General features: G+C 45.9%; 2 protein-coding genes across 11 annotated transcripts in view; one reads left to right on the top strand and one right to left on the bottom strand.

The window, feature by feature from the left end:
* Positions 1-100: 100 nt before the first annotated feature.
* Positions 101-16,399, bottom strand: srp68 (signal recognition particle 68). 2 transcript variants are annotated; one of them, XM_061233305.1, is made up of 17 exons: positions 16,348-16,399; positions 14,696-14,775; positions 13,887-13,953; positions 13,683-13,796; positions 13,280-13,475; positions 13,105-13,187; positions 12,552-12,661; positions 12,374-12,456; positions 10,902-11,042; positions 7,048-7,146; positions 6,881-6,945; positions 5,567-5,720; positions 5,337-5,431; positions 4,377-4,506; positions 3,902-3,977; positions 3,043-3,095; positions 101-1,843 (listed from the first exon to the last, which is right to left on the bottom strand). In XM_061233305.1, exons 2-17 carry the CDS (start codon positions 14,772-14,774, stop codon positions 1,616-1,618), a joined length of 1,773 nt encoding a protein of 590 aa, XP_061089289.1. In that variant the 5' UTR covers position 14,775; positions 16,348-16,399; the 3' UTR covers positions 101-1,615. The 2 variants fall into 2 exon arrangements, with proteins under 2 accessions (XP_061089289.1, XP_061089288.1); XM_061233304.1 differs by lacking the exon at positions 16,348-16,399 and having other exon boundaries at positions 14,696-14,821.
* A 646-nt stretch (positions 16,400-17,045) lies between these two features.
* Positions 17,046-24,882, top strand: part of zc3h7bb (zinc finger CCCH-type containing 7Bb) — a 22,525-nt gene continuing 14,688 nt past the window's right edge. For 5 of the 9 annotated variants that reach the window (XR_009708163.1, XR_009708164.1, XM_061233301.1 and 2 more), the window contains exons 1-10: positions 17,690-17,738; positions 18,670-18,730; positions 18,969-19,005; positions 20,458-20,655; positions 21,653-21,811; positions 23,120-23,200; positions 23,326-23,385; positions 23,533-23,575; positions 23,778-24,013; positions 24,491-24,773. Coding sequence is in view for 4 of the 9 variants with exons in the window: in XM_061233301.1 (XP_061089285.1) it covers positions 17,705-17,738; positions 18,670-18,730; positions 18,969-19,005; positions 20,458-20,655; positions 21,653-21,811; positions 23,120-23,200; positions 23,326-23,385; positions 23,533-23,575; positions 23,778-24,013; positions 24,491-24,773 (1,192 nt within the window). In the remaining 5 variants the exon portion in view is untranslated. Of the gene's footprint in view, positions 17,292-17,689; positions 17,739-17,762; positions 17,885-18,669; positions 18,731-18,968; positions 19,006-20,457; positions 20,656-21,652; positions 21,812-23,119; positions 23,201-23,325; positions 23,386-23,532; positions 23,576-23,777; positions 24,014-24,490; positions 24,774-24,882 lie in introns of those variants that run through there. The other 4 variants (XR_009708165.1, XM_061233303.1, XR_009708167.1 and 1 more) reach the window with 3 other exon arrangements.

Genomic DNA, 24,882 nt, shown 5'->3' on the forward strand with positions numbered 1-24,882 from the left:
GCTGTCCAAGACTCCCACACAAATCACTGCACAGGTAGTCCATTCCACTGCATTGTGGAGCCAGGCACGGGTGTATGTAACAAGCAAAACGCAAGACAGATTGACAGAAACCTTTTGTTGCTTTATTTGGCTTTAAACAAAAACATTTTAAAAATCAAAAATGATAGGATTTCCAATTATTTCATCCAACATGCAAACAGAAAATATTCCGCCGTTTGGGCCATGTGACCTGCACCAGCAGGTGAACACACATTTTGCAATGGGCTACAGCCGTTCTCCACCTTAAATGACAAATTAAGACAAATATAAGAGGTGTTCATGATGGTGAAACCTGGTCGTGAGAAACCAGATCAGGAGCTAAAACGAGTATTATACGGTGACCTCAGTTTCTTCAGCACAGGAAAACAGGGAGGCAGAGCAATTCAATTTCCCAAGTTAGAGACTTTTAAAAAATCTATGAGACACACACCCCATAGACTGGCAGCTGCACTAAAGAGTGCTACAGAGGGAGGAGGGGCAGGGAGCTACAGGAAATGGAGGTGAGTAAAGTGAGAAAGTTTCCTTTTGCCGTCGCTGAACTTCAAATGCCATCTGTGCAGTGTTGCAAACATGTCAAAGCATGTATTACATGGATCTGCAAGACGAGCCTTTTAACAGATCTTAGAGGAGTAAGTATAATATACGCACAGAATTGGGAGGGAACAGGGAACTGTCATGTGTGAGGGCTGTCATCATTCAGTCCACCATTTATGCAAACAGACTAAAACAGCAAGCTTCCACGCACTGCCCTTACAGTGTTACGCAGGGGCAATCAACTTCAGTCCTTGGCGACCTCTGTGTATGCTAGTTTTTGTTCCAACCACAAATGAAATACCAGAATTTTAACAACCTGAGGTGAAACGATAGACTCCCAAGAGCTGGGGACACATGGCCACTAAAACTAACCATTTGGTAGATAATTCAGAGTTCAAAGAGAGCAATTAACAAACCAAACAGCCCTCAACACAATTAGCCTATGAAATAATCTAAACTCATGTTTGTCAGTCCAGTTAGGAGCCTATTGACCACCTCAGTCCTGAATTTGATCGGTTTAATATTTTTACCTCTTCATGCAGTTGTTGGCCATATAGCACAACAAGCACAACATGAACATGGGACTTAATGACATGCATAGATATCTATGACATAATATGGCTTCAAAGAGTAAATAATCCCTCTAAACATGAAAAGCACCTAATTAAGAAAAATTAACATCTTGTTAAATTCTGGGATTGTAATTGCGGAAGGAAAACTGGGGTTCCGCAGGGTTGACGTTGAACACCCCTGATATTACACATGACATTTCATAACTATGCTCCACCATTGTTTGTAATGACAAGCCAAACACCGTAATACAGGTGATTAGCAAAGTATACCGACATTAACACTGGTTATAAGAAAGGTGGCTTTAGATTTTAAAAATTATAGTTTCGATAATTAAAGTTTCTATCTAATTTTTGTTTCCTTTTCCCCCAGACGCTGCAGGTGCTGATGAACACATGGAACAGTCGTGTGGATTCTGGTGTCTGGGGTTGTCCTGTGCAGCAGGCCTCAGCCCAGACGCCCAGGCCTGCGTTTAGCTCCCAAAGCCGAAGATTCCCTTGATGTAGCCCGTCAGGCCACCTTTGCCCTTCTGCTCCACCTTGTCGTCCAGGGGCGGGAAGGCCACGTGATTGAGAGCGAGGTCGAAGAACAGAGGCTTACAGGGGATTGGCTGGAAGTCTGGGGGGAACGGCACCAGATTGGGCTGCTTGCCCACGAGGGCGGGGTCCAAGTGGAAGGCCTCCAGCCGTTCACACAGGGGCTGTGAAGTGAGGGAGAGAGGCAAACAAACAGTCAGAGCACAATGAAAACACAGAAACATAGACTGCTGAGAAACATCATGGGGCTAGTTAAGATTGAGGAGCAAGACATGGAATAGAAGCATTTAGACATGCCATCATTAATGCCACCGTGATTGTGTTAATTCGTATAAAAAAATGTTCTAACCCTGGTCGGCCAAAGATAAATCACAACAAGTTCAGCCTTGAGTGAAACATGTATGGAGTAAAACCACAGATGTGTGCACCTGGCACAAGGTGAGAGAACAGACATCTGGTTTAACCACATGCATTTAAACTGACAATCTCCTCCCAGGCAGTATGGCGTCTTACCTGGGAGCTTGAAAAGTCTGAAAAGTTACTGCCTGAATGTAGGGTGGGGACTTGTGTTCGGTTCACAGAAGTGGTGAAAGCCCTAAATGTTTCCATACAATATCTCTATGCTTTTAATACACTCGCTTGATATGCAACTCATTGCAGAAAAATATTAGCCGCAACAGGCCTTATTGGCATTTGTCATTTACTTAGCAGAAAGCTGGTTAACGAACAAAGTCCAATTTAAAGGACCAATGACTCATGCAAAACAAGTACATTCGTCCAAATCAGATTTTCTTTAACTGTAAACTGTAGAGGCACACGTCAGCGTCTACTTGATATGGTGTGGTGCACGTTACAAGGAGCTGCGCTAGTAGAAGCACAAGTCACATTCCAAACCACTCCCTCGTCCCAACCCATCCCCGGAATGAGGCCCGGCAAAAACAAAGACTCCACACTGCTCCAGGTCAGCACAAACCCACAAAAGGGTCATTCAAACAAGGTAGAGTCCTACAAGGCGCTTCATTCCTGTTATTACCTTCCAACTTTGCGAGCTTAACTTTGTGAAATGGCAGGAAGCATTTAAAATGAACATAAAATCTAATGGAAACGGAAGAGGAAAACGTTTTATAGGAGCAAACCTACTGTAACACTCAAGAATCGAGTTGTAGAGGCTTTGAAGTGTCTCACACATACAAAGATGAAGTAAAAGTTCAGATAAAACGGACCGAGCTCAACACTACAGTTCATATGCTCTTGCACACACAGATGCTGAGATCCATCTTTATCGTGTATGGAAATTGTTAGCATTAAAGTCACACACAACCCACATGCACTGTGAAGGATGCTCCTGATCTTGGACCCTTACCTTATTGTCCTTCATCTGCAATTGTTGAGGGATCTCTGCCACGTCCTCGGTGTCTAGAAGACACACACAGACACACAGACACACAGACAAGCAAATAGCTCAGTCACACTGCAGTTCATCTTTGGCCATGGAAAAAGAACCACAAAACTGACAGTACTTTTCACTCTTGCAGTTCACATTTAAAACAACAAATACTAAGTGTGTTAGTATTGGAAGTGTGTTTATTTTTGTAGATCTTGTCCAAACTGTCCAAATATGATGCTGGAATCCACCAAGTCTGAAGAGGGTTGCCTCTTTGACCAGTGTTAGGGAACAAAGTGTGGCATGCAGTGGTGCGTAACCAGAGCTTTAAACCAACCAGTTTCACACCCTACATACGTGGGTTCAAATTACATTTACATTACATTACATGTCATTTGGCTGACACTTATCCAAAGCAACTTACATTGCTGACATTGATAAGCAGGAGACAATCCTTCCCAGGAGCAATGCAGGATTAAGCCTGCTCAAGGGCCCAATGGCTGTGCAGATCTTATTGTGGCTACACCGGGGATCAAACCACCGACCTTGCGGGTCCCAGTCATGTACCTTAACCAGGGCTGGAAGGTGCTCAGTTTCAAGAAGCAGTCACTTAGCGGTCATTTCATTTTTTGAAATAAAGCACAATTTACCATGGATCCCTGATGGCAACAGAGTATTGAATACGGAGTGCTCATACTGGAAGCAAGAATGCCATTCAAGACAGTGTGTGGTGTAATTTGTGTATGCAGCTCATTGACTGCTCATTGAAACCGAGCACATTCCAGCCCTGCTGCTGTGAGCATCACTCCCTTTCATTGTGGACTGTACTTTCACCCACCCAAGATGGCTGCGGCCTGCAGCGAGTATTTCTCCGCGTTGACTTCAGAGATCAACTCCTGGACATCAGGGAGGTCCTGTTTATCAGAGGCAGAGGGGAAGAGGGTTGAAACTGCTGGATAAACACTCCGACAATCAAGGTTTTGCCAATGATATTTCCTGAAACCTTCCACACTCTGGTAATAAATCTTGACTGCATTGTAAAATCAATGTAAGGGTAAATTGTAATGTAAAGGTAATTATATTTATCACTGCAACAAAACTGACTACAGTGCTACAGTGTGGTGAATGGATCTTACATAAGACAACCAGAGGTCACCAACCAAAGCAGTAATGCTTATGTGAAGATACTGCAATCCCGGTTGGTCTCCAATCATTAAAAAAAGAAATTCCACTACATCTGGGCACGGCACATCCAAAGCTATGTGAAACGACACACACGCTCCATTCTCAAATAAATAAAGAGGAGTTCCCACCTTCAGACTGTTGTTGAGGCTCTTGGCCTTAGACTGGACCTCACGGGCGTACTTCAGCACGCGCTCATACAGAACCAGCGCTTCGCTCCACTTCTTCACCAGCACATAGGACTGGGCAATGAAGAAGCACCTGCCAGGAGAGGAGAGGTGCGCTCACCTCACTGACTACAGAAATGCACCAGTTTCTCAGGCAGACAAGAGGCAACTACATCTGCAAGTGATTCACATTATTAGCACATGCCACTCATACAAAACATAGTTTTGGGCTATTTATATAGCAAGAGTAGTGACTTGTAACACACAGGAAGAAAGCCACAGAGTCAGTGCTTCTGTAGCACCTGAGGGGAGAAAGCTTCAGCTCAGCAGAACAGAGTGTCCTTCACAGTGAGAAATGCCATTTCAGAGACCAAGTTCAGGCCACTTGAAATCACTCCACCCCCAGTGCTCGCTTGATCCAGCTTGAACTGACCCTTTTGCCTTCCCTCTCCTTCTGGAGCAGTTCAGGCTAATGTCAGTATCTACGTCTTCAGATTATAACAGAGATAGCCAATCCTGGTCCCCGTGTACCAGGGACGTTTTTTGGCTTGGGTTTCATCTGACCTTGACCACAAGAGTTTGATTGGGGGGTTTTTTCGACCTGAATATTCTGAGCCTACGGCATTCATTTAAACCGGATTCATTCAAATTAATCTGGTTATGTAGTTTGTAGGTTTGGATGGCGCAAAAACCAGGAGCATCTCTGGCACTGCAGGACCAGGGTGGCTTACCCCTGAATCACAAGTTCAATACAATTGTCATTTAATTAACTTATTCTTGAGGAGTTGCATATTCTATGTGTTGAACGTTTAAATCAAGGGCATTAAAGGGAACTTGAACCTTTGTGGTATTTAAAATGGTGGGTCATAGGGTCAATAGCACGTCTCAGCACAGGAGCAGTCAGACAGCAGGCTGAACTCTTACCTGTACGCCTTGTAGACCAAAGTCTTCAGAGACACCTCCTTCTGGAAGGTGTGGTCCTCCTCCAGACCCTGCAGGGCAGACAGCTCAGCCAGACTCTGCCGGGGAGAGAGGGGAGGAAGATTACAGCCATCTGCAGTCCGGTGGAGGACTTCCTCAATGGCAGGTGGCCCGGCTGTGGGCAGTCGGGCGGCTGGGCGAGTGGCAGCCGGCCTCAGGGCCGCGGGGCCTACCTGCAGGATGATGTCGTAGAGGCGGATGAGGTCCTGCGGCCGCGGGCCCCTCTTGCTCTCGTCGGGCTGCGGCTCCTTCAGCTTGCCGTGCAGCGCGTGGGCCATGCTCTCGTTACGCTTCACCACCGTGCACAGCTTGATGTAGGTCAGATAGCTGTGAGCGCAGGGTCACATCATAGGGTCACAGACAAAGCAGAGTCACAGACGGGGACAGTGCAGGGTCACATCGCAGCGTCACAGACAGGGACAGCATAGGGTCACAGACAAAGCAGAGTCACAGACAGGGACAGCATAGGGTCACAGACAAAGCAGAGTCACAGACAGGGACAGCATAGGGTCACAGACAAAGCAGTCACAGACAGGGACAGCATAGGGTCACAGACAAAGCAGAGTCACAGACAGGGACAGCATAGGGTCACAGACAAAGCAGAGTCACAGACAGGGACAGCATAGGGTCACAGACAAAGCAGAGTCACAGACAGGGACAGCATAGGGTCACAGACAAAGCAGAGTCACAGACAGGGACAGTGCAGGGTCACATCACAGCGTCACAGACAGGGACAGCATAGGGTCACAGACAAAGCAGAGTCACAGACAGGGACAGCATAGGGTCACAGACAAAGCAGAGTCACAGACGGGGACAGTGCAGGGTCACATCGCAGCGTCACAGACAGGGGCAGCATAGGGTCACAGACAGGGACAGCATAGGGTCACAGACAAAGCAGAGTCACAGACAGGGACAGCATAGGGTCACGGACAAAGCAGAGTCACAGACGGGGACAGTGCAGGGTCACATCACAGCGTCACAGACAGGGACAGCATAGGGTCACAGACAAAGCAGAGTCACAGACAGGGACAGCATAGGGTCACATCACAGCGTCACAGACAGGGACAGCATAGGGTCACAGACAAAGCAGTCACAGACAGGGACAGCATAGGGTCACAGACAAAGCAGAGTCACAGACAGGGACAGCATAGGGTCACAGACAAAGCAGTCACAGACAGGGACAGCATAGGGTCACAGACAAAGAGTCACAGACGGGGACAGCGCAGGGTCACATCGCGCAGAGTCACAGACGGGGATTACTCCCGTGCCCTGCGGCGGGCTCCAGAGAATAGACCAGCGGAGGACTGGCTCAAGCCGAGCTCACATTACATTCAGTCTCGATTGAGCAGCACCCGGCTACTCCCCACAAATTAGCAGTCGTGAGAAAAAAAAACTGAACAATGATTTTTTTTAAAACAGTTGACAGCTGAATGTGAGCTGCTCCCCTAGACAGGATTTTGATGTCGTGTACACCTGGCTTTATGTACCTGTGCAGGTACTGCAGGTTGGAGACTTTCCCATTGTCTGCATCCACAGCCCTCTCTCTCTGCTTCTGTGGGGAATTAAACACAGGTAAACAGTTACTGTCCCTTCTCGGAACGCATGAGTGCATAGTGGGAATGAATGGACAGTGGGTCATGTGATCCCTCCCTACCGAGTCAGCCTTGATCTCCTCTCTCACAGCCTGGATGGTGTCCCTGCACTCGGCCAGCAGGGTCTCGTAAAGACGCTCCTTGGTCTCCTCACTGGCTGCCTGTTTTTTTGGGGTAACACAGAGGGAGTTCACACATCACAACTAGGAACCAGTCTGGTCCTCCAACACTGCCACCAAAACTCAAATTTACGCATCGATCAACTAGACACTCATTATCACCAGATACTTAAAAAGCGAACATAATTCCTTCCCTTAATTTCCCAATTTCATCCTTTTATCCCTCAAGTTGGAACAATTATATATTCAGACAAAATTGAGCACGCCCACACAACCGAACGGTATTCATACAAATTTCAAAGGAAAATAATTACTGCCGTTCACTGAACATAACGGCGTGTACATCTGTAGTCTTACACCGCCAGGCAAGTGTTTTTCAAATGATAACGAGCACTGCAAAAGAAAATGGGCATTGTTAAAGAAACAAGTCATAAGCCCTGTTCTGGGTTTTCATGCAAGTATCTCTTCATTTCTCTACCGCGCCCTCTTTTTTAGACAAAGCAAACCGATAGTACAATTTTAATCTGTTGATATTCTGGTAAAGTAACATTTTTTTTTCCTCCCCGACACAACTTTGCAACTACACAACTTCAATGTAGGAGGTGGCTTTCCCACAGCAGTGAAGATTCCTTTATAGAAAGCACCTCAACCATCACCTACGATATTGTTCAAGTGATTGGGAGTTCAGGACGCCTACTGGGTGTGGTAGCCTCTTCTGGAGTTCTGAATATTTACTCCACACATGAACATCATTCCTTGTATACCAATGAGGTGAGAAGAGTGAAGGGAAGGGTGCTAAAATGGCGTATAAAAGAATGAGGTTACATGATATAGGGCTGCCTCTTTTAGGAGGTTTGGGGCATGTTCATGTTGTTAGAACACTATCCTACAATGCCAGTGTATGCTTTTCAATTGAATGAATAAGACGCACACTGTATATACTGAACAACGTCCGTTGGCATTCGTGACCCTTACAGTTGATTGCACAGTTGGTGTTACATGACAGAAGATTGTGTACACAGGGGAAATGCCATAGCAGTTCCGAATGCTAGAGATGTCACTGAACAGGTTTCCTCAGCATTCCTGCCCTGCCTGAGCCCCCATATGGACAAGAGAATGGGTTCATTCATAAATGGAGACACTCGTTCTCCCATCGATCAACGGCTCCGTGCGGCATTCCCTAGTCTGGCCCTCCAACTAAAACACTATGGGCTGGTTTCACAGACACAGATTCATAGTTTTGGGTTTTGTCTGAAGAATCGGCATCCAGACTCTGAATTAGTCTAAGACTAGGCTTAATCTGTGTTTTTGCTAAACTGGCCCAAGATGACACGCACTTATCTGTAAGCAAAAAGCATTTTTGAACGCATGACTGTGGCAGTGGCTGTGGTCTCAGATGCCACCTTGACAAGAGTAATGTGCAGCTCTGGTAAAAAGCCTACATGTGCTGCATGTATTAAAATGCAGGGATCTACACTTTAGCACTCACAACACCATAGTTCTGAGTGTTTGTCACCTGGTGCCACCCAAACACTTAATACTACTTGCCAACACCTCTCAGGACAAACCCAACTGGGACAACCTGTTTTCATTCGCCCCACCCAAAAGCAGACTACCAAGAAGGGAGGAGTAAGAGACCAAACCAGTATCTGAGAACACCTTCCAAGGTACTCCCTACACACACAGTGCTTAGCCGAGCTGCAAATAAACGGGGGAGCCGAGATCATAAAAGGTGCAGTTACAGGGCTTTATGGCCTTCTATGACCAGAGACTCCAATTCTAGACTCATCTGCACCTTGGTCGGACAATAAATCAGTCCGTGGGAAAACTTTTAAAGCACAAAAAGAAGAAAACCGTAAAAAAAACAAAAAAAAAAACATTCCAGCAACCTGTCAAGTCCATGCTTGTCCAGGGCCTGTACCATGATAATAAATCTGCTTGCAGTGTCATTCCCACACTCAAGCAATACAGGACATGGAAGCTGGACCACGAAATCCGCACATGTGGGTAGCCCAAGGTACAAGTAAAAATTTAATTTAAAAAAAGCTTTTTTTGGCTGCCTTGCCCTCCACCCCCTGCACTCTTCCCAATGGCAGGACAATAAAGGAGCTTCATCAGTAACACTGCACAACTGCAGAAATTGAGGCGCGCGTCTCAGTTGAGTCTTACGTTGGCTGAAATAGAGGTCCCCTGCAGTTTGTGATTTCAGACTGGGGTGTGTACAGGTTTATGGTGTGGACAGGCCTCTCATATTTTGAATATGATACAACTGCATAATTGCAAAGGTTTCGGTGCGGTTAGCGCAGGCATTAGATGTCAATCTGTGACGGAATCTGGCATGCACAATGTCAGTTGTGACAGCGTGCATGCCAGGGCCATGACTTGATCTCGGGGTGTGGCAGGTGTGACTGGGAGAGGTTGCTCTGGGCGGAGGAAAGATTCACGCTCACAGGAAACCTCCAGTCCAGTCTCCAGTAACAGAGCGCCACCTGCTGAGCAGGGGTGGAAGATACGACTCAAACATCGAAGAACTGCCACAAGACCGGGAGACACTTTACAACTGTTGAATACTCGATCAAATTACACTGAGTGCAGATGGCACAGAAGGACAGGAGAAGAACGGAAAGTGTTCCAAGCTGTCAAACTGGGATTAGTTCAGTGTTTTTGTCAGCCTGAGACTGAGCCCAACGGTACCACCCACTATATTAAGGCTGCCCAACAAGTTTAGAAATAGATGTTGCAATATTTAAAGAGCAGCCAAAGAAAGTGAACATACACACAAATTCTGGTTTTAAGCTGAGGCATGTTGAGCTCATGTGCCAACCAGTATGCTAAACGGTGCCAAATAGGGGAGGAAACTGCAACATATACCAAACTATAGATAGAAAAAATACATGTAATGAATAACGTCTTGGCTTCGGCCATCAACAAGACAGATTTATTAGCTCTCCACCATAATGCCATTGTGGCCGGATAAGGTGAATTTTCCCCACAGAAATACAGAAATTGCAGAAATGTCTGCACAGTGGGACCAGAGGGCATATTGCTGGATTTTAGACACCTCAATATTAAAAGGGGAACTGTTGCTGCCCTACAGACACTGGAGCCAAGCCACAGCAGCCTGACTGCACCTTCACCCGAAATAACATTTGCAATTAATGCATGCATTCACACAGGGTAGCACCGTAGTACAATGACTGAGATGCAAGGTGCTCAACCTGAATGACTAAAGTAAATATGCCGCGGTAAATACAGATAATATGAACAAAGAATAAAATAAGTTGTTTACATGGATTTGGATGAGAGCATGAACGAGGCAACATGTGCAGAATCAGTGTATTTTATGCTACAGTGAAGGTACCATTATTCCATACAGTGAGTGGGGTGTGTGGCATTATATTCAGAGCATAATGAAATGCCCGATACGTGCCCATCGTGTTGGGTTTTTAACGGCCACTGTTGATAACTTATTTAGCCTTCATTTATAAAAATGTTTATTTCAATAGCCTTTTTAACTGCTAGATGGGCAATTTTCCACTTATTAAGTAGTATTCTAGTCGTAGTATTTTGAAAGTAGTATTTTGACATTTAGCAGAAGCTATAATCCAGAGAGATTTACACCAATGTTACTGAAGAAATCCAGGTTATGTACATCACCCAAGGACATAATGGCAGTGGCCCAGTTCCCCAACCCCCGACACCGGCCCAGTTCCCCAACCCCTGACACCGGCCCAGTTCCCCAACCCCTGACACCAGCCCAGTTCCCCAACCCCTGACACTAGCCGGGACAAACAGACCTGTGTGATGGCCGCCTCATTGTCTCCGAGACCCAGCAGGAAGATGCGGGCCTTGTCGATCTTCACAGGCACCGTGCGCCCGCGCCACTCGACCTCGCTCATCGTGGCAGCCTGCTTCGCCCTCGTCTGCGTGATCAGAGTCTACCACCACAGGAGAAAGAGCAGAGAGGTGAGCACAGGACACAGCAGGGAAAGAGCGGGGAGGTGAGCACAGGACAAAGCAGGAGAAAGAGCGGGGAGGTGAGCACAGGGCACAGCAGGAGAAAGAGAGGGAAGGTGAGCACAGGGCACAGCAGGAGAAAGAGCAGAGAGGTGAGCACAGGACACACCAGGAGAAAGAGAGGGGGGTGAGCACAGGGCAAAGGAGGAGAAAGAGCGGGGAGGTGAGCACAGGACACAGCAGGAGAAAGAGCGGGGAGGTGAGCACAGGACACAGCAGGAGAAAGAGCAGAGAGGTGAGCACAGGGCACAGCAGGAGAAAGAGCAGAGAGGTGAGCACAGGGCACAGCAGGAGAAAGAGCAGAGAGGTGAGCACAGGACACAGGAGGAGAAAGAGCAGGGAGGTGAGCACAGGACACAGGAGGAGAAAGAGCGGAGAGGTGAGCACAGGACACAGGAGGAGAAAGAGCTTTGTTTGTAATGAATGATCCAGCTAAAGTCCAGAAATACAGCAAACTATACATTACATTACATTAATGGAATTTGGCAGACGCTCTTATCCAGAGTGACCTACAGTTGATTATGCTAAGCAGGAAACAATCCTCCCCTGGAGCAATGCAGGGTTAAGGGCTTTGCTCAAGGGCCCAACGGCTGTGCAGATCTTCTTGTGGCTACACCGATCGAACAACCAACCTTGTGGGTCCCAGTCATGTACCTTAACAACTACGCTACAGGCCGCCCCAGCAAGACCAATTTAGAATCTATTACAGAGCCCAGATTTCTGACTAAACCAGCCTTCTGGGCTCATACAGAATATACAAATGACATCATTGATATCCTGGGTAAATGCCTCATTTATTTTATAGTGCCTGAGAATGCAGCTGGGGCTACAACAGAAATACAAAACTGAGAAAATGGTTCTATAAATTAGACCAGTTTCCTTTTTTACTGTGTAAGTATAGATCTTCAGGCAGAGAGCAGCTTAAAGCTAATGTCACTCAAAACAACTTAGAGCATATTCAACCAAATGCAGCTTGGGGCAACACCTAGTGTAATTGCCATAATGACTGAAAAAGTCTACAGCACTGGTTTGAGCACAAGAGTAGTGTGCACCACAGGTATGGGCCGGCATCCGTAAGAGAGAAAAGACTTGACTTTTGTGGGTCATTTAGCTAAACGCCTACCATGATGTTTAGGACCAGTCTCACAAACACAGATGAGGCTTAGTCCTGGACTAATGTGAGACTCATAATTTTAATTTAGACCAGGACTAGGCTTGACTTCTTGGAAACCCGCCATGAGGTCCCACTAACCTCGAGTTTTTCCGCCATCATGCCTCCACCCCCGCCTGCGCTCAGTCTCATCTGCATCAGGTCGTTCATGGCGTTCTGGTCACCTAGAAACAGAGCATGGCATAAGGGTCACAGGGGGATCTAATCTGCTACTGTACATCACCATCACCAGAGAATTAGCGTAGCGAGTGGCTCTCACCAATGTTGTAGGCACAGTAGCGGATGTTGGGTGAAATTTCCTCGACACGCTGGTGGTACAACACTGCCTGCTCTTCTGTGAAGGCACTAGCCAGTTTCTCATAGATTGTTCTGGAAAATGACAGGGGCAAGAAGACAAATGATTTGTTTACACAATTTTTTTTTTTTCCCTCCATGGAGCACAGTACCCCGCTATTAATAAGCTTTGAGTCTAAAAGCCAGCGGTTCTCAACCTTTTGGCCCACAAGGGACCTCGACGCAAATATTCCAATACCGCTTACTAGCGTCTCAATGTCTTGTTATTGAAGATATCAATCAATGATTTCCCATCATTCCTGAGGGGCCTTTTTGGGCCTCAGCCCCCCAGTTGAGAGCCAGTCTACTAGTCCTAGTATCAAACCTGGCTTCTCAACAGGGACAATGACACCGTTTAGCATACAAAAGCCCACACCAATTCATGTGACAGCCAATTAATACTTCATGAACGGCCTGTGAGTTTTTACTGCATTTTCAAACTGCGCCTCTCTAAGGTTTTCTGGCGACGTCAGACATACTTGCACTTATTGAAGGCCTCCATAGCTGCTTTCCACTGCTGAAGCTCAAACTGCACCATTCCAAAGAGGTATGAAGTGTAGGCCTGTGGATGGAAAAACAAGTCAACTCAAACGTTCAGTAGGACAGAGGGACAGACAATTCCACACGCCGCCCTGGGAGCACAGCAGCTCTTACCTGGGCCTCCAGCTTGGTCTTGGCATCCACGCGGGTACTCTCGCACAGTCGCTCAAGACGTTCTCCATGCTTGGCAGCCTTGCGCAGGCGAGAGAGCAGGTGGAAACGTTTGCGAGGCTCTGTGTTTGCCTCCTGCTTCAGCTGCATGGCATAGCTCCAGGCCCGTTCAGCTTCCATTAGGACAAGTAGCAGGTATCTGCAATAATAATTTATTTAGCAGACGCTTTTATCCAAAGCGACTTTGTTAAGGGCCTTGCTCAAGCTGTGTAGATTTTATCATGGCTACACCATGTATCTGCAGTAGGCGATTACATTTGTGGTCATTATAAAATCTAGCTTCATTGAGAAGTAAACCATTAAGACCGAAATATTAATGTATTTCTCATGCACAGCAGTTCGGTACCTGTTATCAGACAGCATCTCCACAGTGATTTTCTTGCCGGTGAACTTGTGCCTGTTTCCCATTTTGAAGCCCAGGGTCTTGCGAAGGCGACGCAAACGACGAGAACAATACCCTCTTTGGAAAATTGAATAAATTCATGTCATATCTTTATATCACACCATCCCCAAAGGACAAATCATTTTACACATTTACAGCAATCCTCACCTGTATCTCTGATAATCCCCATGTCTCAAGCCGTGTTGTTGCTGGGATTCCTTAATTATCTGCAGAACTGTTTGTTGGTGTTAAGAATCATACAATATACCAAAAATGTTTGAGACCAAATGGCTATGTAAAGCATTATGATGACCGCTAACGTTACACGGGGCAGCCACACTGCGAACAATTTAGAAATAGCCAATTATTTGCAACAGCACACAATGCAAAGACAAAGACCTTCCTACATCAGTTAACGTAATCATCTTACTGCTGGCGTGCATAAAAAGTTACGGTATGTAACTTAACCACTAACAGGACCTAGAGTTGCCCTAGTTTTATTAGCCATGTTCAATTTAAGGAAATGTTGAAACAGTTAGCCTAGCAATTCAGCAGCGAGAAATGTGTTAGTGTTAGCTGGTACGCTCACGTTGCGTTAAAGGCAGTAAAAAAAAAATCCAGAAAATTAGATGGAAATGTAAAAAGAAGCCTATCTAAAAATGGAAACGACATGGCAGTGTGATCACCACGCTTTTCATCAGTTAGCTAAACGCACTGAGGAAAAGTAAACATTTTTTAATCGTTTGCTAGCGGTCAACTAAACAACTATGGTGCTAGCTAATGACACGTAGACTAAATAAACGAGCAAGCTATGACCGCTAGGCTCCTCGGCTAGCAAGGTAACGTTAGTTGGCTAACGTTAGGTAGCTAGAAGGCTAGCACATTGTCACCCTATTTAGAGAAAACAACACATTTAACAACTTGGGAAAAAGAACCATACAGAAACCGCAAATGGATGTACACAGTCGTAAGGATACTTTCTAATCCAATTCCTTCATCCTTTTTATCATCCATTCCAACTAATTTATTAGCCTCGACGTGCTTCTCTCCAGCCATCCTTCAGAAGCGGAACGTACGCAAACGCACCGGAAACAAAAAAAAAAAAAAAAAAAAAAAAAGGTCAACATTAAAGTGAGGAGGAGCCTAGAGTAGCCATATTTGTTGTGTGATGACCATATAGATCGATGGTGATGACCGATTGGCTTGAATATCTCATGTGTAGAAATAGCGATGCCAAATGGTAGTTTCTGACATTTGGAGTAGTTAACAGTTTGGAACAACTTTTCGGACACGTTTAAATAAATGTTGCTGCTGAGTTTTAGTCTTCCAGTACTTTTGAAAGATTTTATCCATATTTGTTCTTATATTTCTTATGTGTCCAATAATCCAGGGGGTTAGCAAATCATGTTAAATGTAAAGATTTATTTTTATTTGGAAATAAATACAAAACAGACTTGTTTTTTGAAGAATGCCTTTCCACAAATAATGATACCAAATGGCAGAGACCGCAATGGGGTTGTCTTCTCATGGGACAGAGTATTCAGCTGGTGTTACCATATAAAAAATGCTGGGGATGTTATAGAGCAGGAATGGGTAGCTCCAGTCCTGGTGGGCCGGTGTGTATGCAGGATTTTGCTGCCCCCAGTTACCCTGGCTCAATCGGCCCCCATTTGTAAATTAGACCACAATAAAATGCTACAAGAACATTTCTGGCATTCTATTTGAAAACTTTGACAAAAAAATATGGTTAAACAAGGCAGATTTGAAATGCCCATATCTCAGGAACCACTGCCCCAAATGAAAAAAATAGTTTCGTTATTTTTTGGACTTGAGTGAGATTATATTACATTTTATTTAACATATGCCTTTATCCAAAGCAACGTACAAAAAGTGCATACCAAGGTCATTTGAACAAACTACAGAACAGGTTGGATAAGAAACAATTCACATAGAATAAGTTGTAGGCTACAGCCATGAACATGAAGTCCACATGGTACACATGGTAAATATGCCATGTCTGTAAGTAATTAGGTAACTACAGTACCAAGATAAATACAAAAAAGATCTACAATATACTTTACATCAGAGGTGGGCAACGAGGGCCATGTCTGTTTCTGGTTTTCATACCAACTGCTGGCTTTACTTACTTAATTAGCCCTAACATTATGCCACCTCAAATTTTAGCTACATTTCATGATAAGCGCATGAATGACAGCCGAAAATTGTTCTTGTGTCCCTACATTAAAGCGTTTTACTGTGATCTAATCTACGAGTCAACCAGTGTTGGTGTGTACAGCCAATTATAGCTCATTTAGCCAGGGTAATTGGTTGAAACAAAAACCTGTAGACACACTAACAGCACCATCTCATCATCTCATAAAAATGCAATTTGCAATTGCGTACATTAAAACCAATGGCATTATTTGCAAAGTAAAAGGCATAAGGCATAAAATTGATCCCTATGGAAATTTTTAAATTGCAACTGGATACCATTAGCTACTGATTTACTGAGATTTATCTGTAAGGTAGTTTTAGAACCAACAACATACATTCAGGTCACACAACCTATGTAATAACAAAGAACGAAGAAAAATGTAGCCAATGTATAATGTACAGCAGTGGTACTCACTCCTGGTCCTGGAGAGCTACAGGGTGTGCTGGTTTTTGCCTTGATATTATCAAACAACTCAGACAAAATAAACCAGGTGAGGTGAGTTAAGGGTGTACTTAACCTCTTTAATTGATCAATTAACTGCTGAGTAACAACAAATGCCAGCACACCCTGCTGCTCTCCAGGACCAGGAATGAGGACCAATCATGTCCAGCATATACACTGGTGGGATACAGGCTTTTGCCCCATCGGAAAATAGTATACTAAGCATACTTGATATGTATAAAATCCGATAATATTTTTCACGACAGATCTCAATTTCACTCAAATGGACTGTGGTGCAAGATAATATCTTTCTTCTTTCTATTTCTTCAGCAGTTGTCAATTTTGCTGTACTTTCTAATGTGATTCAATCATTTGGCACAATGTAATATTTTACGGCTTGGTGCTTATTAACAGAACAAGGTAATACAATCACTTGTGTGTCACGAGAGCTCCAGTTTGTTTCCATTGAGTAGAAGTCATTGAGTATGTGTGTCGCTGCGTACAGTAGCCTAATCACATTACCATAACTGAGCTCAGCATTATTTCAGTCTTCCGAGGGTCCGAAGATTATTAAGTAAATCTTCACTTACAAATTCACAATGTTGGCCAGGGCGCAATCGTTAGCTAGACGCTGAAATATCTCCCGCTGAAAAGTCGTTAACATGTCTCTCTTTAGGACCGGGCGGGGAGTGTGCTTCCGACAAACTTGAGCGCAACTAGCTCGTTTAGAAAGTAAAAACTCACATGTTCCGTCCGCGGTTGCTTCTCGATCCCAATCATGCGGTGAATCCGAAATTATGACATTGGACGATTAAAGGAAAAGAAATCCGCACCGTCCAAAGAATATATTCAACCGACTGTGAAGAAGTCTCTGGTTGCTAGCAAGTTAGCTAGCTACGCGAAGACTGTTGTTTGAGGTGGGTAGAAAGCTAGCGTAGCTACAGGTAGTGCTAACGTTATACTGTACGGAGTGAAAACGCCAATGATTGATCATGGCTTGTTGGCTAGGCTAATGGGAAGTTTTATTGCTAGCTACTTAGCTAGTGGAACTGGTTGTTGATTAAAGGAAAAACTGATGTACGAGTTTTGACAGCTAAGCTCTAGCTAGCCACTGCACTGAGTACAACGTAGCTACCTACGTTAATAGCAAGCTGTTCACGAGAATAACGTTACAGAATCACTTAGCTTGCTAGGTTCTAGTTGGGTAGCTTCATGAGAAAATTGGATAACGGCTAAGTTAGATGGCTGACTATGATTGCTAGTAACTTAATTGGATAACGCCAAAGGAACAATGACGGTCTGATTCTGTGTTACTTTCTATTTGTCAGCAATGTTTACATTTAGCTGGAAGGGCAACAGCTCTGGTACGTCTTGGTAAACAATCACAAATTTGACATGATTATTTGATGACATGGGCTAGCTAACGTTAGCTAACTTTTATATGCCCGTGGTTTGCATATTCACGGCACCAGGAATGTTAGGCCAACATGTTGGACGATGATTGTTACTAGTAAGTATTATATCTCAAATTGATGGCTACTACCGGAAGTAGTAAGAGTTTACGAGTGGTTAAGAGAGTTGCCTTCCTCCGTCTTATTTCACGCGAGTTCGGGGATGGAATATGGACGGCTTGTAGGCCAGAAATGGACGCAAGTTCAACTGTGTCAAATCCACGCATAGTTATATAGCTAGCTAGAATTGTATTTCTAACACAAAATCTGGCTCACATTTCTAAAGTTAGTTAACGAACAGAGTTGATATTTTGGTTGACATGTGTCGCCATATTTTCATAGTGTTAGCCAAATAGTTATAACGTTAGTTAACTATAAGTTACTCTAGCTAAATGATAACGCAGTTAGTTATAGCTAGCTAACCTAAAGCAGGTAAGTCCGGTCAGGTTTCAAGAAGAATGCATTGATTCCCTCTCAAACACATGAGTTAATAAGCTAACTTACCTTTGCTAACCGCAATAATATAAAGTCATATAACCTACCATTAGTTGGCTAGCTAACGTTACGTAATTTAGGTACTAGCTATGTTAAAATGCCAAATGGCCTAGCTAACAAGCGCATTTTTCACATGGTAACTTGAATCATTTTCTAGCTAACCTGTTTTTTCTACCATTTATGTAGCTGACCAACTAGCAATAACAGTGAATTGCGAGATTTAAGCATATCTTTCGGTATGATTGGGATGAGTGAGGTCAGTGTGAATAATATGGAATAAAATACAGGAGTCTCTGCCAATGATATTCAGTTTGAGCATCGGCTAATTGATTAACTCCCGTCCTTGCAGGCATGGATTTGGAGCGACAGAAGCGGAAGGAGGACATTCAGAAAGCCCTGGGGTTCATACAGTGAGGAAACGCATGTTACTTCCCGCCTTGTCACACTGTCTTCAAATGTTGAAGATAAACCAGCAAAAGAATTGGGAATTTCTAATTTCTATTTGGCTGTACTTAATTAATTTCGTGCAATAAACATACAAATTAAATGCTGCATATTCTGTGCCTGTGAGTTATCCCCAACTCGCAAAGTGACTTCAGGATATGAAGTTTGGAACGTCGTTAAAGTTCTTTGTCTTTGTGTCCTCAGGTCATCTTTGCCTTTCCCAGATCCAGAAACTTATGAGGTATTTTCCCAATCTGCTGTATATGCCTGCACTTCAGTCTGTTTATTTCAGGTTATTTATGTGGTAGTTGCCAATTAGGTTCCCCTGTTCCTAGAGATCTATTGTCCTGGTTTTCACTCCAACCATAAGAAATCCCACTTAATTCAACAGCTAGAGATCTTGTTGCTCTACTGTTTAATAGAATCAGGTGTGCAGAATTATGGTTGAAATTATAACCCACAGGATCTCCAGGACATGGGTTGAGCCACCCTGTCAGAGACCATACAGGGCGGCAGGGGTGGTGGCTTTTACAGCTCCCTCCAAATGACAGCGGCTGTCAGACCTATGTGGATTAATGGCATCAGCCTAACCAGAGGGCAATTTGCTGTATCAAGGAGTTAATTTCTTTATAAAAACGGGTCCCGGAACGTGGCCTGCTGTACACAGGGGCGGGAGCCTTTCCAGGCCTTTGTGTGCTGTGCCCCAGTGTCCCTCATTCTCTCCTCTGTGCCCCAGTGTCCCTCGTTCTCTCCCCTGTGCCCCAGTGTCCCTCGTTCTCTCCCCTGTGCCCCAGTGTCCCTCGTTCTCTCCCCTGTGCCCCAGTGTCCCTCATTCTCTCCTCTGTTCCCCAGTGTCCCTCATTCTCTCCTCTGTGCCCCAGTGTCCCTCATTCTCTCCCCTGTGCCCCAGTGTCCCTCATTCTCTCCCCTGTGCCCCAATGTCCCTCATTCTCTCCCCTGTGTCTGTATTCGCCCATTTGTCTGTGTACAATCTGGCATATTTAATTCTAAGCTCAAAATGTCCTTCATATCATCTGCATGGAATGCATGCAATTATGGCCGGGTGTCAGTCAGTTTTGGGATCGACTGGGTTGTTTGTTTCTTTGTGTAATTATTAAATGACTTTGACTTTCTATGTAATTTTGAGAACGCGGCAATACAAATTGTTGTTCGTTAGGTTAGGTTAGGTTGCACTTTGATTATAAAATGGCTTCTGTGCCTTGGTTCGTAATCCTGAGAGTAACGTGGATGTACTACTGTATGCCACTCTGGGTAAGAGTGCCTGCTCCACAACTGCAGCGTAATGTAATTAACTTTAATTGCTCCGGTCCATTAATAGGCCTTGTACATTTCCACTGAAGCTTTTACCCGAATGCACCACAGTTAAATGTATGAGTGTAAGATTTATGTGTTGGGCGCTCTGGTTTATTGTTACATTTAAAATGCAGAATGAGGTTTGATTTGCCCCAAGAACAGGGGCTGAACTAAAGGATGTGTCGTCTGTCCTTAGGAGTTAGGCATTTGTTCACCCCGTTTGAGGATGGATATTGAAAGGATCAATAATTCCATTTGTTTCCCCTGGTTACTAAGCCTTCCCTCGCTGTCCTTATCTCCTTGTTCTGATATTCTTCATGGTTGTTCTCTGTCTCCCCCCCCCCCCCCCCCCCCCCCTTCCGCCTCCTCTCTGCTCCAGCTGTTTCTCACCCAGTTGGTGTGTAACCTGCTGGATGAGGGGAACGTGGTGTTTCGGGACGGGGACTTCAGGCAGGGGGCGGTGCATTACAGCGAGGGGGTGAGCGTGGCACGCTACGCGCAGACTGAGGCGCTGGTCATACCGCCGGTCCTGCTGGAGAGCCTGTACGTCAACAGGGCCGCAGCGCACTATAACATCGTGAGTCCCTCAGCGCCTCTTATCCTTATTCCCGCTGCCTGCTTAAGGCTAACGCTCAGGGACAGTCCAGTAACCGGTACCTTAAATACCTTTATTTTTTTTGTTTATTTGGATCCCCATTAGCTGTTACACCTGCAGGAGCTAATCTTCCTGGGGTCCAGTACAATAAGTGAGCTTGTCTCACTCTTACTGTGGGTTGTGATACCTGTACATGTGTGTTCATACACCAGCTGCCTAGCCTGTACAGTTAGCTTAGCCTCTTCTGATGCTCTTTGGCTGTGCCACTATGTGAAGTCACTTGTGTGGTGTTTTTCTGCCTCGTGACTTGTCATGATGGATCACAACAACTATAAATAAAGGGAAATGAAACGTGTTAGGGAAATTACATCATCATTGGAAAAAAAGCACTTGTCAGGTCTGCCTGGGGGCAGCCAGCAGGGGGTGCTCGCTCAGGCTGTTCTCCCTGCGCTCAGGCTTATTTCCCTGCGCTCAGGCTGATCTCCCTGCGCTCAGGCTGATCTCCCTGCGCTCAGGCTGATCTCCCTGCGCTCAGGCTGATCTCCCTGCGCTCAGGGCTGTTCTCCCTGCGCTCAGGGCTGTTCTCCCTGCGCTCAGGCTGTTCTCCCTGCGCTCAGGGCTGTTCTCCCTGCGTTCAGGGCTGTTCTCCCTGCGCTCAGGGCTGTTCTCCCTGCGCTCAGGGCTGTTCTCCCTGCGCTCAGGGCTGTTCTCCCTGCGCTCAGGGCTGTTCTCCCTGCGCTCAGGCCTGTTCTCCCTGCGCTCAGGCCTGTTCTCCCTGCGCTCAGGCTGTTCTCCCTGCGCTCAGGGCTGTTCTCCCTGCCCTCAGGGCTGTTCTCCCTGCGCTCAGGGCTGTTCTCCCTGTGCTCAGGCTGTTCTCCCTGCGCTCAGGGCTGTTCTCCCTGCCCTCAGGGCTGTTCTCCCTGCCCTCAGGGCTGTTCTCCCTGCGCTCAGGGCTGTTCTCCATGTGCTTGTGTTGCAGGGGGAGTATGAGCGTGGCGTGCAGGACTGCGACAGCGCGCTGGCCGTGTGCGAGGGCAGCCGTAAGGCGCTGTACAGGAAGGCCCTGTGTCTGCGGGAGCTGGGCCGGCTGAAGGAGGCCTACGAGTGCAGCACGGGCTGCCTGCTCATCACCCCTCACGTAAGCGCTCCTGAGGTTCGGCTTTTACCGGGGGTGCGATGGTCTCCCCCAGCGCGTACACTGCAAAAATAAGTTAGTCTCAACAAGTATTTAGACTTCAAATCTTTAGCTGAATAAGACAAATATTGCCAATGAGGTGAGACAGATTGACTTATTTCAAGATTCGCCAATGGGGTATGAATTTTACTTGTCCAGCAAATGGTAAGTTAAAACAAGGTAGTGTTTTCTGCTTGAGAGAACAAAAATAAGATGTTATGTTTTATTACAAGACTTAAAACACTTGTTATGACTGATGTTATTTGCAGTGTATCCATTTGTTTCATTTCTGATGTTTCTAGAAGCATGCTGTCATACTGTGTATTACCCATTTACTGACAGCTTCTAAGCAGCTCACAGAACTACCTTCCAGTAATACCTGTAGAGCTTCAAATTGCTCTATTCCTAAACTGCTCCAGGAGTGTTATTTACCTCCGTGGGCTGGTCTAGCACTAATACTCAATGTATACTGAATGTAATGTCAGTTAATTTACTCCACAGTGCTGTGAAATGACCTGTATCCTTGAAGGATGGCTGTTTGCGTGTGTTCCCTGGAACCAATAGAGGGCGCTGGAACAATGGAGCAGGCATACAGTAGTGTGCAGAATATTGGGCACCACTGGTCAAAAAGCCTTTTACAATTAATATCTTTGCAAACCTGACCACTAAATGGTTCAGTGTTAAACTTGACACATTTCTTAATTTTAAAGCAAGCATTACATTTTAATTTCTTGCGGTTTCAAAATAATAAAAACAGGAAAAGGCCCTGTACAAAAGTTTGGGACCCCTGTCAGTTAGTACTTTGTCATGCCTCCTCGCTTTACAAACTATAACAGCTTGTAAACGCTTCCTGTAGCCAGCTAAGAGTCTTTAAATTCTCGCTTTAGTAAATCACCTGGGTCTGGGCCTTAGTCATCTTTTTAAAAAGAGCAAGAGCAAGCTTTTGCACAGGGCTCTTTTCCTTTTAAAATAAATAATTTATAAACGGTGAAAAATTTAAATTAAAAAGCAATCCTGCTTTAAAATTTGCAGAAAGGTCTAATGTTTTAACTCAACCATTTAGAGTTCGAGTTTGCTTTCGATCACCTACAGATAAACTGTAACAGACATTTAAACCAGGGGAACCCAGTTTTTTGCACCCAACTGTACAATTGCTATTGGGCTTGATGAATTGAGCGTGAAATGGGGAATATGAAGAATCTCAGGGAACAGGAGCTTGAGAAAATCTTCATGAAATTACTTCATTTCTGATGGTTGATCGTTCCATCGCAGGACCGACAAGTGAGTGATCTAGCCCAGGATCTGGCCAATAAACTGGGGCTTAAGATCCGCAAAGCCTACGTCAGCCCGCAGGTGAGTCTGCTAACCTGCCCCTCCCTTTCTTTCATTCCGTCACATCCCTTCTTTTAAAGTGAAGCCCTTTGCTTTTCCTCCCCCCTACCCAGCCCCTCTTCATTCTGACTTTGCTCTTTTCACAGACCGAGTCTGCCACGGCCGTCGGAGAAAGCAACGGGGACACGGCGCCCCCTACAGCTGAGGCACGTATTGAACCCTTGAGTCAATTGTTTGTCTTTCTGTAAATGCTGTAAATTTGGCACTGGGACTGAGGGTTGAGTGAGACGACCTGAATGCTTTTGAATGCTGGTCGTATTCTTGAAACTTATTTTTTATTTTATTTTTTTCAGATGACTGCTAATGGGCTGGAATCCTTAAATGGCATTTCAACAGGTATTAAATCTACCCATGTAACTTTTAATATGGGTTATATATTTTAATATATAACCCAGGTAACTTTTAATATGGGTTATATATTTTAATGTATCGGGTTACAGTTTCTCTCCATTATGTGCTAAGCAGTAGGCTGTACTGACTTCCCTTCCTGGTCCTTGCTCTGGTTCTCTCTCCTCTTCCTCCTGCTCCTCCCTCTCAGCAGACTCGAGCAGTGCCCAGTGCATCCCCGCCCCTCTGGCCACTCCCATTCCCGTCAGCGACGAGCAGTCGCCCCCTGCCCTGGCCCCCCAGGACCTCCCGGAAAGCCCGAGCCAGGGCCTGCCCCGGGTGCCGTACTCCGTGCCCGTGTCCGAGCACCTGGCGGAGTGCGAGGTCATGAGCGGCCAGATGGACGGCCTGCTGGACTGCATCCCCAAGGGGGCGGAGGTCAGCGTGGTGAGTGCGGATTCAGACCCACATTTCGCAGACACGGACGCCCATTGGATGACGATGTCACCGATTAAGGCGCTGACGGTCATCACTGATTGTATGGTGAAATCATACAGTGAGTAGGGATTGACGTTACGTGCTTCAAAGCCATTTTTTTGTTGAATGTTTGATATTACAAAAAAAACCAAAAAAAAACATTAAGCTGGGTAAAATCGCTTGCTCAGTTAGCCGAATATTCATCTTTTCAATTTAAATGCTGCATGGCCTTAATGTTGTAGAGTTGTGGGGTTGACTGGTAAAGATGAACTCAGGATTTGGCTTGAAGGCTCTCCTCCAGTTCTGTAAGAAATTGCACGGCTCCACTGGCTGACAGCGGAGGCTGTGTCACCGCGCGCCTCGCTGTGCCCCGTTAAACTCGGAACATCCCGTCGTGACTCCTCATCACCCCTCCCGCGTCCCCCCCCTTCATGTCCTGCCCCCCAGCCTTCGGTGCAGGGTGCCATCCCCACCAACCTGCCCAACACGGCGGTGGGCCTGCGCTCGCCCTACGTGTCCAGCCTGCCCTCCTCCCCGTCGCCGCTGCCGTCGGCCCTGTTCTCCAGCTCCGTGGTGGGCCAGCTCTCCTCGCCGGAGTCCTTCAGCGGCCGGGCCGCGGCCGACGCCTCCGCGCAGGCGCTGGACGTCGACCCGTACTGCCCCGGGGCGGGCACGGCGTGCCTGGGCGGCGTCGGCGGCCTGGAGTCCCTGTCCGAGTTCACCATGCCGGGTGAGTCCAGGGCTGGGGGCACGCGCTCTTTTTTTTGTGTTCTCTCCTCAGCTTACATTTGCCAGTTGAGTGCCCACACTTTTTATACGCTTTTGCTGCAAGGGCATCG

Source organism: Conger conger, chromosome 2 (genome assembly GCF_963514075.1).
Source record: "Conger conger chromosome 2, fConCon1.1, whole genome shotgun sequence".
Lineage (NCBI taxonomy): Eukaryota > Metazoa > Chordata > Actinopteri > Anguilliformes > Congridae > Conger > Conger conger.

What these genes read in the sequence shown, in the direction of transcription:
- srp68 (XM_061233305.1), bottom strand. Translation starts at nt 14,774, where the DNA reads ATGGCTGGAGAGAAGCACGTCGAGGCTAATAAATTAGTTGGAATGGAT. An exon ending in TGAAGGAATTGGATTAGAAA is followed by an intron (nt 13,954 to 14,695) that starts GTATCCTTACGA and finishes ACCAACAAACAG; the next exon opens with TTCTGCAGATAATTAAGGAA. An exon ending in TTGGTCTACAAGGCGTACAG is followed by an intron (nt 4,507 to 5,336) that starts GTAAGAGTTCAG and finishes CTCTCCTGGCAG; the next exon opens with GTGCTTCTTCATTGCCCAGT.